This window comes from Vulpes vulpes, chromosome 7, assembly GCF_048418805.1.
Source record: "Vulpes vulpes isolate BD-2025 chromosome 7, VulVul3, whole genome shotgun sequence".
In the NCBI taxonomy this organism is placed as follows: domain Eukaryota; kingdom Metazoa; phylum Chordata; class Mammalia; order Carnivora; family Canidae; genus Vulpes; species Vulpes vulpes.
This window is the reverse complement of record NC_132786.1, coordinates 20588005-20600586: the sequence shown is the minus strand read 5'-3', so window position 1 is coordinate 20600586 and position 12582 is coordinate 20588005. Positions and strand designations below refer to the sequence as shown.

The following is a 12582-nucleotide window of genomic DNA, read 5'->3' as shown; positions in this document are numbered from 1 at the left end:
GTTATGTTTTTAAAGGACGTGATTTAAATGCATCCAATTAACTGTAATCATATTAGGTTTGTGTTTACTTGTACTCATATAAAAGCTTTTAAATTCTTTGTTTTAGAAGTTTTTATCTCTTTTCTATAATATGCAGTGTTATCTTACTTTAGTATCATGTCAAACAAACTTAGTTTAAATTAAAATGTTTCAGTTTTCAAATTTCCTAGTATTCAAACAATCATTGTCATAACATGATTGATAATGTGTGCTACTTTGTTTTGTGCCCTTAGTAATAACCAAGTAAGAGATGGTTTATGTGGTAGTTAGATGTACCCTTTTCCTTTTTCCTTCCTTCCTTTTTTTTTTTGCTAAGGGTAAATATATTAGGTTTACAGTGCATTCATCCATTTGATTCTCCCAGCTAATATCTTCATATACAACAGGTTACTGGAGAAGAATAAGAGATTTTGGGGATCCCTGGGTGGCTCAGCAGTTTAGCGCCTGACGTCGGCCCAGGGCGTGATCCTGTGGTCCCGGGATTGAATCCCACGTCAGGCTCCTTGTATGGAGCCTGCTTCTCCCTCTGCTTGTATCTCTGTTGCTCTCTCTGTCTCTCTCTCTCTCTCTCTCTCTCTCTCTTGAATAAATAAATAAAATCTTAAAAAAAATTTTTTAATCCACAGATAGAAACACATCACGTAGGATAGTAGTATTTATATAGAATTTTATGTGAGAAATAAAAATTTTTTCTTTAAAAGTTGTCTTCATCTAAAATTCTCTTAATTTTAAACTTTTTATTGAAGTATAATACTTACACAGCAAAATTTACTTATTATAGGTGTACATTTGTATGAACACCCCTAAATAAAATCAGTTCACATAAACTGAGATCAGTTCAAGAAACTAAAAATAAAAAAATAAATAAATAAAAATAAAAGAAACTAAAAATAGCATCCCAGGAATTCCATTCCTTTTTGGTTCCTATTTTTAACTCCCAAGGGCAAGCATTATCACTATTAACATCATAAATTAATCTTGTTTTTGTACTTTATATAATTGAATTCATACAATAAGTACTGTTTTCTTTTTCCACATACCATTATGTTGGATTGATCCCCCAAATGGTTAATTGTAAGTCATTCATTTATTCTCCTTGATAGATAGCAGTATTCTGTGGTTGGAATACTGTAATTTATCCATTTTACTGTTGGGCATTGAAGCTTCTTAATTGGAAGTCTTATGAATTGTGTTATATGAACATTCTAGTGTATTTCTTTTTTTGGTAGTCAGTAAAGATTAATATTTTATGGAATTCAAATCCCAAGTGACTACTTTCTTTACTCATAACCTAAGTGAGAATGAGGATATAAGCTAGACAAACTATTCAGTATGTTATTGTAATCACTTAATGGAATTTGCATTAATTACTCATATCTAAGTAATTATAAAGTCCTCAAGTTCAATTCTTCTTTCACTTCCTGGCTTTGTAAGGGTGAGGAAGGAATTTAATCTCTCTGTGCTTCATTTGTAAAATGAGCAGTAATGGTACCCATCTAAAATGGTGGTTGTTAGATTTGAATAGGGTCATTCTTCTAAAGTGCTTGGCCTGGTTGCTGGGAAATAATAGTATTCACTAAATCCTGCATATTAAATATGTTTTATTGGCTCACTTTATGTCTTCTCTAAATTATGTGCTTCTATAAAGTGTCATTGTCTATTTTTAAGTTGTACTCAGTTTTATAATTTATTTATATTTTTATAAGCTTTACTTTTATATATTCAAAATACTAGACATTTGTAATTCAAGTTGCAGGTTATTTAAAAAAAGTTTTTGTCATTTGATTTTCTCTGCGATATATATGATTTTTCAACATATAAAAGTTTAAAAGTTTTATGTAGTCAGATTTATTCATGTTTTCATTCATGGTTATTTTTTTTTCATTCATGGTTATGTTAAAGATTATAGCTATTATGGTTATTTGATTAGGGCTTTTGATTTATGTATGTTGCTATCAACTAGAGAATTTGCTGTTTCCTTGACCCAGTAGATAGAGGGCACATTTGTGTACTCAGAATGCTTGGCTCAGAAATGCTTATTTTAGGAGAAATATTCACCCTATTTACTTATTAGTTTTGAGTAAAGAAAACGTTGTGTAACGTAAGTATAATATAAAATTTTTCTTAAAAATGCAGGTAGCGATTTGGCAGGACCAAACCACGCAGGGCCTTGAAATGTGCTAAATGTGAGCTATTGCTATATAACAAATTATCATAGATTTAAAGGCTTAGGGGATCCCTGGGTGGCGCAGTGGTTTAGCGCCTGCCTTTGGCCCAGGGCATGATCCTGGAGACGCGGGATCGAATCCCACGTCGGGCTCCCGGTTCATGGAGCCTGCTTCTCCCTCTGCCTGTCTCTGCTTCTCTCTTTCTCTCTCTGTGTGACTATCATAAATTTAAAAAAAAAATTAAAAAAAAAAAAGGCTTAAAACAGCCCCCATTTATGAAGTGATACTTCTGTAGGTCAGAGGTTTGAGTAGACTCTACTGCTCTTTGTTTAGGGTCTTAAAGATGGGTGCTTATCCAGAGGCCCTGAGGAAGAATCCTCTTCTTCCTCATTTAGATGATAGATGAGGGTAGGGATCCCTGGGTAGTTCAGTGGTTTAGCGCCAGCCTGGGGCCTGATCCTGGAGACCCGGGATCAAGTCGGGCTCCCAGCATGAGCCTGCTTCTGCTTCTCCCTCTGCCTGTGTCTCTGCCTCTCTCTCTCTGTGTCTCTCTCATGAATAAATAAATAAAATCTTAAAAAAACATAGTTGAGGGGAGAATTCCATTTTGTGCATTTATAATACCGAAGTCACCATTTCTTTATTGACTGTTGGCCTGAGGTTGCTGTCAGCTCCTAGAGGCCACTCCTGGTTCTTGTTTGTGGCTCCTTTTGTCTTTAAAGATAGCAGTGAAATATTGAATCCTTTCCTTGCTTTGAATTTCTCTGACTTTTCCTTTCTCCTACCTGTTGGAGAAAACTTTCTGCTTTTAAAGGAATTTTGTAGGGACACATGGGTGGCTCCGTCAGTTTTAAGTGTCTGCCTTTGGCTGAGGTCATGACCCAGGGTCCTGGGATCAAGCCCAGGGTAGTCAGGCAACCTGCTCAGCAGGAAGTCTGCATCTCCCTCTGTCTCTCTCCCCTCCTTGTTCTTTCTCTTGCAAATAAATAAAATCTTCAAAAATATAAATAAAGGAATTGTGTAATTCAAATAGACTAATCTCTCCCTTGATTAATTCAGCATCATTTGATTAGCAGCCTTAATCACATCTGCAAAAATCTGTTTGCCATGTAATATAGTCTAATCTCTGGCATGATATTTCATATTTTTTATAAGTCTCTGGATTAGGGAGGGACGTGTTGGGGTGAGAGTGGGGAGTTGCAGGCATTTTAGGAGGCTACCTACCACAATGCCATATTGAGGAGATTGGACCTGATCCAGAGGTATCAGGGACTTTGTTAGAAAGACCATTGTGACAGCAGTGATTAAGACGGGTCAGAAAGGGAAGATAGTGGCGGGGAAAAAACTCTCAGAGCAGTGTCCATTTTGACTTTGTAATGTTATTTAATATTATTATTATTTTTAGCAGATGTCTCAGTCAGAAATATGTATTTGTTACTGTACAAACCAGAATGATTAACTGGGCCAGAACAGCAACAACAAATCAGTTCTCTGATACTCATGATTTAAGCCCATTTATATATAAAATATTTTGATAGATTGATTTTTATTTCAATCAATTTTGTTTTAGGCATATTTTTCTAAAGCAGACACTAATTCTTTTGATAGAGACTTAAACACCTGAATCTCAATAACATCTTCCTAAACATAACATTAGGATGGGTTTGCTTCCTGAGATGCCTAATTGCATGCAATATATGTTAGTTCTTCCTCGCTTCAGTTTTGAAATCTAGCTTCATTTATTTTTATCCTTTGGTCTTGAGTTTTGCATTTTTCAAGCTGTATTTTTTTCTTAACCAAATTTGCCACATCTCAGAGATTTTGACATGTTTCTTATTCAATCATTTCAAAAATATTTTTTCTTTTGAATTGAAAGAAATCTGCTCTAGATAAAAGGGAATTTTAAATTTTTTGTGGATACATTTTTGAGTTTATCTTGTGAATTCATAATTATTAATGTATCAGGTTTAGGAAATATCTGCTCTTTTGAATATGACCTAGGAGATATTTGATTTTTTTTGAATTTGTGGACTTTTTTAATGGTCATATGTATAATGAATTAAAAATAATTCTAAAAACAATTTAAAAAATTCTACATACCTTTGAATAGAATATATATTCTCTGGTTTTGAATTATAGAGATCTTTGTATTTGTAAGTTTGAACCAAACTTGATCATTGTTATTGTTATTTCATATCTATTTATATCTTGATTTCTAAGAGTGGTATTAAAGTTCACTTTATTCATATATATATTTCTACTCAGTTTTTTTATGTCAAGGAAATTCATACTAGGTACGCAAACTTTAATGACTTTCTTGTTCTGTTGGAAGTTTTAACATAGGACCTATTTTAATGTGAACTTTATCTTTGCCCTGTTCACTGCTTTTTCATTTGGATCCAAATTTCTTTGCTATAGCTGCTTTCTTTTTTGATAGCACTTGTTTGTGCTTTTTCCTCCAGCTCTTTAATTTGAATTTGCTGTGTCACTGTGCCTAATACACAAATATACACACATATACACACACATACATGCATATACATGTGTATATGTACACACATATACATAAATAAACTGTGTTTATACAGCATGTATGTGTGCACAAGTGTATAAAATGTATTTTGCACATTTTGAATGTTACTGTTTTTTTTTTGTTGTTGTTACTGTTTTTTAATAAGGAATTTAACCTGTTTACATTTATTCTCCATGGCCTTGAATGTTAATTTAGCAGGTATTAAGGTTTGAGTCTCAAATAATTTTTTTGTTGCTTTTGGAAGATACAGCTTTTTTTGCTTTTGCATGGAATATTGCTAGTGAAAAGTAATAACTGATTCTCCTTTTTTGGTAGCTGGACTATTTTCTTTTTTGTGAGACTACTGGAATCCTTTCTTTATCTTTGTTATCTTAAAATTTCACCAGTGTTTCTAGGTGTGAGACATTTTAATCTGAAGTAAGTATTTTCTGTTTAGGAAGGCAGCATCACAGATACTGAGAGTAGGTACTTTTGTAGTGACATGGAGATCAGTGGAACAGACATAAAGACTCTGTTAGCTCCCCAAACTGTTAAATGAAATTAACATGTTAGGTCTTATTATTAGATATTTTTATAATTTTTTTTTTCTCTCCTCCTGGTACTCTTCCTAAAGAGACACGGGATTTTGTGGATTAGTTTTCCTTGTCATTTTACTTGTTTTTCTTACTTTCTGTCTTCATTCTTTATTTTGCATTCTAGGAGAAACCCAGCTGACTGATAAGGAAAGTTTGGTAAAGGTTAAAAAGTTTGGTGTATGGAAAACCTAATAATACTTGATATTTCTTAGAGCACTTTAGCCCATTGCCATATTGATACAGAATAAATACTTCATAATTAATTGAATGAGCTTTGGAATATCCTCAAATTTATTGTTATTGTTTCATAACTCATCTTTAACCTTAGTCTCTGAAATTTTGTTGATTCTGCTTTGTTTTGTATTGCAGATTTATTTTGAGAGAGCCTTCCTTATTTTAGTTTAGTGAAATAAAGGTTTTGGAAGTTCCTCAAACTTATTCTTAACAGTTGGCAATGTGAACTCTAATTTAGAGTTTTTTCTTGGATGTGTTCTTGGACAATTGTCAAAAGATACTATAATACTTTTTCCTTTTTTTCCTCTACCTCTCCTCTTTCTTTTTTAATGATTAAAAAAGGAAAGAGAAAAAATGGTATTTAGAAGTTTTAAATACTGATTCAAATAAATTGTTTAGTTGATAAACCATTTAAGAGCTATTTATTTTACCCTTTTCTCCCCAAATGTTAATTAGCTTTGTAATTGTTACTTAGTTTATAATTTGTTTCATTTCTAATGTATGTTGTACTGGAATGCTGATATTAGAGAAGTTCCCTATGGAAATGTATTCTTTCATATTTTCTGTAATTTTACAAATGCTTTTATTTGGTTCAGAAAGATCTATTCCAGCCTACATTTAAAGTATACATTTTCTTTCAAAGCCAAATGTCTTTCATTAGCTATGTAATCATAACAGATGGGCTTGAAACGTTCACTTAAATGCAGTTAGTATTTTATTTCCCTTCCTTTATTCCCTGTATCTTTATATGTTATTGTAAATTAGTATGTTGGATACATTCCAGGGCTTCTCATAGTAGTTTAGCTAATGTCACGTAATATTTTCCATTGCAAATGTGATTAAGAGAACGTGTTGATGTTTCTAAAATGATATAGACATTGGGAAAAGGATCAATTTAAATTATTTTGTTTCCTTATTATGCACTTAAATAAGTCATTATATTTTATTCACCAAAATTATTTTTAGTGCAAAAGGCTTCTGTATAGCTTGTCATATGTTAAAAAATAATGGAGATTTTAGGTTTTAACAATTTAGCTGAAATTATTTTGTTACGTTAATGAGTTAATATGAAAACTTTTTAGCAATCATTTGGACATGTAAATGCACTTTTCTCCTTCAGCATTTTCTTGGTCTTTCCAGTATAACTCAAGGATACTCAGACTACTTAAATGTTGCATATGTTGTTAATTCTGAGTTGTGTTAATAAACTAAACATATTTAGAGACCCTGAGAGGTCATAGCATCAAAATAAATTTAGAAAAAGCTAGTTTTTAGACTTTATTAAAATACGTAAAGACTTGCTTTCTTCTGTCTTTTTAATGATGCAACACCCGTACATACAAAAAGAGAACTTAAATATTTATGAGCTTGTGAACTTGTGGACATTATGTACAATAAAAATGCCACAGATGTAACTAGTGTTTATGAGTTACTTAGAAGCTACAGCGGTCTGTTGACAGTCCTCAGAATGTGTAGAAGGCTCATCAAGAGATGCTAAACTTTCTTACATTGGTTCAGTGCCATGGACTGATGGTTACAAGGAAGAATTTGATGGCGCCTTATATAAAATATTAGAATGAATTATAATTTAAAAACTATTGCATTTGCTGCTAGAGCAACAGAATTAGAATAAGTATGTTAGCATGTGAAGAGCTGCTTGGGGCATTGGGGTGACTCAGTTGGTTGAGCATCTGCCTTTGGCTCTGGTCATGATCTCAGGGTCTTGGGATCCAGCCCCACATCTGGCTCTCCCTTTCACTCTGCCTCCGTCTCTCCCCCCTGCTTATATTCTCTTTCTTTGTCTCAAATTAATGAATAAAATCTTTAGGAAAAAATCTTCTTAGTAATGTTAGCAACTTTGTCTCTTTCAGGAGGCTCAGTTTTCCCACAGATTGTCCCATTTGGCTTCCATTATTTGAGTTACACTTAACAGAGAGTACCAAGAGTGAAGTCCATTTAGTACATATAAATTTGAACACCTGTTTATTAGGGCTTTCTGTGTCAAGCAGCATTCACAGTGCTATAGAAACAGATACAGCAAAATATGGTGTTTCTGCTCAAGGACCCAGGACTAGAAATCCAGGAAAGAAGACATCTAAATAATTCTCATGCAATGGCATGAGTGCTACAACAGAAGCCTATAGAAGATAGTGAGGTGTCTGCAGAGATTTTATACTGTACCATGCAGGCCACCTGGCAAAAGACCCACAAAAAAAGTGATAACCCAGAATGACCTTGGGAGGATGAGGGAGAGTTTATTAAATTATTCTTAGGGAAAGCTGAGTAAGTACATATTGCATTGTAGGTAATTTGTACTGACTTAACGTCTTTAGTTGCCTTACACTTCCCCTGTGTTTCTGTTGGAGCTTCCTTCTTTGCTTTTATCACTAGCAAAAGAGTGCAGGCAGGCTGAAATAGGGGAAGCAGATACTCAGATGGCTTGATTTTTCTTCCCATTCCCAATTTTTATTAAGAAACTTGAAACTAATTGCTACAAGGAAGTGTGTAGATTTGTAGGTGTACCTTTAATTCTGTGATTTTCCTCATTAGCTTATTTGATGATTGAGTGATTTATTTCATACTGATTTTTAGGTAGGGTAAAAATAGTAAGGTTTTGTAAACAATATAGATGCATTTTATTAGTTTTTTGGTGAGATTTAAACTGTTAACCCACAACTAAACACCTGCCTTTTCAACCCTATTACTAATTAAAAAATTTTTTTAAAAAGATTTATTTATTATTTATTTATTCATGATAGATAAAGAGAGAGAAAGAGAGAGGCAGAGACACAGGAGGAGGGAGAAGCAGGCTCCATGCCGGGAGCCCGACTCAGGACTCGATCCTGGGACTCCAGGACCGCACCCTGGGCCAAAGGCAGGCGCCAAACCGCTGAGCCACCCAGGGATCCCCTAATTAAAAAAATATTTTAAATTTTGACAGAAGTCAGTAGAAAAAAGTGAGATGCTCATTTTCTAAACTTGAATGGATGAACCTGTATTATACCAAGTGCTCAACTGAATACTTTAGACTTTATTATTTTTAATGGATCCTTTATTTAGTATTATGGAAGCTTAAGTCATTTTGCTAGTAATGTACACAAGACTTTTTTTAATACCTTCCTAGCCCCACATTTGAATGCTCCTTTACCAGGTTTTCTAAAGAGATTTATTTTCCATTTGCCCCCTTTCAGCGATGTGCATTTTGTAAGCACCTTGGAGCCACTATCAAATGCTGTGAAGAGAAATGCACCCAGATATACCATTATCCTTGTGCTGCTGGAGCTGGTACCTTTCAGGACTTCAGGAACTTCTTCCTTCTGTGTCCAGAGCACATTGACCAAGCTCCTGAAAGATGTAAGTTTACTATAGATACACTTTTAAAACATTTATCTGTGTATTTACTTCAAATAACGAATGTTGTAAATTCCCTAAATGTTATTTTGCTTGTATTAAAAGGTAATATTACATAATCTTGATAAACTGAGGGATCTTTGCCAGAGATCCTTGGGGAGAATTTCTTATCACTAGTATCATTGAAGTTAAATCCTAAAAGTTATTTCCTCAAAATTTCAAAGATAGTTTGCATGTTTTAAATTCTGATTAAAAAACTTTTTTTAAACCACTGTAGAAATACTGAGTATACGATATTTTAATATGTACTGTAAAGAAAGCCATTTAAAAAGTTAAACAGTATTCAGTGTCTTCTGCACCAAGTTAGAGAGTTAGAAGATAATTCACTCAGGTGTTATTTAAGGGTATGCATTAATAGGAGTAGCAAACACTTTTGAAATTCTTGGTAATTGTATAGCCCTGATAATCATTATAGAAATCTCTGTTAGTTCTTCTTCTTGATTACCTGTAATCCTCAGTTGTGCTTTTTTCCTTTCTTTTCCAAACAGTTTTTTATAATTATGTGAAAATATTTGAAATTTATTATACAGGAAATTATAATTCTTTCCTATCTTTATTGTCAAACAGAGATCTTGCCTTTTTCTTAGTATATAAGTTTCTAATGAGTTTGTGTGCTTTGGGATGTTTTCCTCTAATAAATTGAGTTTCCAGTGTCATTGTGAAATCTCTGTGATGTTTTATTTAGTCTTTTTTATGTTACCTGTTAGTTAACCTCAGTGTTAGCTTTTATCTGTGTCTTAGCAATATCTATGAAAGCTTTTAAAAAATCTTTTCCAGCTATGTGAAACATAAATTTAGCTACCTCAGGCTTACACTTAAAATAGTCTCAAATACAGTTAGATTGTATAATCGCAGAATCATAATTTCATCTTCAGTTAAAATTATTTTTGTTTACATGTATAATCATTTTGTCCTTAATCGATGTATAGACAGAAATTATAGGCAGGGCTGAAACATCAGGTTGTAATTAGGCTAATAAGGATTTAAAGTTTCAAATATATATGGGATTATATACTTAAATCTGGGAGAAAAAGAACATTCATGCACAGCAGCTGTCATGAGTGTTACTTATTTTAAGACCTCATGTAATGAATTACTTCACACAGGTGCACCAAGTGTGCTGTCGGTCATCATAGTTTATTATATTCTGGGTGGTATAGCGCACTTTGCCAATCAAATGAAACAATGGTATGTGTATTTAAGAATCTGGGGCAGCCCGGGTGGCTCAGTGGTTTAGCGCCACCTTCAGCCCAGGGCCTGATCCTGGAGACTGGGGATCAAGTCCCACATCGGGTTCCCTGCGTGGAGCCTGCTTCTTCCTCTGCCTGTGTCTGTGCCTCTCTCTCTCTCTCTCTCTCTCTCTGTGTGTGTGTGTGTGTCTCTCACGAATAAATAAAATCTTAGAAGAAAAAAGAATCTGAATTTTCTTCAGTACTTAGTCATACTTTAGACCTCAGCAAACAACATATAAACTTTTCTGTGATCAAATTTCTATTATTAGATATTTTGTTAGTTAATGGCCATTCTACTTTCTACTGCAGACTGTGTTCCTCATTTAATGTTAGAGACCATAAATATTGTGTAAAGTAATGAAATGTAAGGACTGAGGGGAGATGAGCTGCTGTCACTTATACGTACAATGAGAGGTCTCTGTTGGTACATGGAGCTAAAAGATAGACTGAAATTATTGGCACTGTGCCTTGTTCCAAAATAGAGTTATGGAGACTCATAAAAATACATGAATAGTAGAATAAAATAAAACTAAAAATATGCAAGGAAATTTGGCCATGGGAAAATAAGGATTGTATAAATATGAAGCTAATAGTGACACTGGTATTTTGGGAAATAAATGCATACTTCCTAGACCTAAGCCACAAACTTGGCTCCATAGCTCTCCAGCAATCAGCACAAAGAAGGGAATATGAACAGTGACTTGATTCATAATAATGTCCAAAGAATTCACTTAATACTGAGACTGTATATACTTTATACACTGCAGCAAAACAAATTTTACAGGGCAGTTTCTTATAACAGCCCTCAAAATAAGCCAGTGGTATGAAACTGAAGTCCATCTGAGTAAATTCTAATCCTCAAGAATCTTAACCAGTGCAGTCTATATACACAGCTTTCTTTTTTTTTTTTTTTTTTTAAGATTTTAAAATTTATTTATTAGAGACAAAGAGAGAGAGAGAGAGAGGCAGAGACACAGGCAGAGGGAGAAGCAGGCTCCATGCAGGGATCCTGACGTGGGACTTGATCCTGGGTCTCCAGGATCACACCTTGGGTCGAAGGCGGCGCTAAACTGCTAAGCCACTGGGGCTGCCCTATACACCGCTTTCTGACCATCTATTTGTTTTAATCCAAGGATATAGAGAATATTGCAGGTAGAATGTATTGTAATTTACAAGATTATGCAATAGTCTTCATAAAATCTTTCATAAATGTTTCTAGTTGTCCTAATTGTGTATCATAGCACAAGGTATTATTTTTTAAAAATGGGGCTTAAACAACAGTGTTACTATGAGGGTTAAATAACAATCAATGGAAACCATTTAGCATTTTACCTTGTATATATGAATTGCTTTACAAAATGGTAGCTATTCCAGCTCTTATCTAAGACTCAAATTATATATATAAATTGAATATATTACTTTATGCTGTTGGTTAAGAATAGAGCAATATGCTTTATAGTTAGCTGAGGTAGGAGTTGGATTGACATCTTTTTGTGAAAGTTGAAAAAAAAAAAGACTTCATTTGGGCAGCCCGGGTGGCTCAGCGGTTTAGTGCTGCCTTCAGCCCAGGGTGTGATCCTGGAGATCCGGGATCAAGTCCCATATCAGGCTCCTGCTTGGAGTCTGCTTCTCCCTCTGCCTGTGTCTCTGCCTCTCTCTCTCTCTCTCTCTCTCTCTCTCTGTCTCTCTCTGTCTCTTATGAATAAATAAATAAAATCTTAAAAAAAAAAAAAAGACTTCATTAGAAAGAAACCTCAGCAAAGAGGGAACCTGTGAGCCAGGCCAAGATTTTCATCAGAAAACAATTTTAGAATGCCTTGTCATAGATAAATGCCAGTCCTGGCTTCATCATTATTTTCATGATGATGCAAATATACAATGACCTTGTCTAGGAATTTTGCACTAAATATCCATCTCGGAGACATAGCCAGGTATACTTACTGAGTAGTATTTTGCCTCTCAGGGAAAGCTAAATGGCTAGGAGCCAACCATGCAAGATCAGAGGAAAGGACATTCCAGAAAGTGAACAGATACTGCACAAGTCTTGAGGAATGGGCCTGACATGTCGTTGTGCCTGGAACCTAGTATCTCCTAGGTGGTTGGTAGAGACAACATCAGAGCAAACAAAGACTAGACCACCTAGATCTTGTGAACAAGGCAAGGGTTTAGATATCCTGTCTGCAGTGAGAAGTTTTTGAAGCATTAAACGAGGCAGTGCTGTATCTCTTCATTCCCCTTGCCCCCAGTGTATTTACTTTCATCATTCAGTTTTGACTTCTCTTACTTCATTTTCTGGGTTGTTTTTGTATCTCTTTGTACCAAGTCCTGCTATGTTTCTATTACCCTAAATTTTGTCAGTCAAATATATATATGTATATATCCTTTCTTAC

The 12582-nt window shown here is 34.3% G+C and overlaps 1 protein-coding gene across 28 annotated transcripts in view; it reads left to right on the top strand.

Moving 5' to 3' along the window:
• Window positions 1–12582, top strand: part of KMT2C (lysine methyltransferase 2C) — a 284827-nt gene that overhangs the window by 150371 nt on the left and 121874 nt on the right. For all 28 annotated transcript variants that reach the window (XM_072763203.1, XM_072763205.1, XM_072763209.1 and 25 more), the window contains exon 7: window positions 8741–8903. In XM_072763203.1, coding sequence (XP_072619304.1) covers window positions 8741–8903 — 163 coding nt within the window. The remainder of the gene's footprint in view (window positions 1–8740; window positions 8904–12582) is intronic.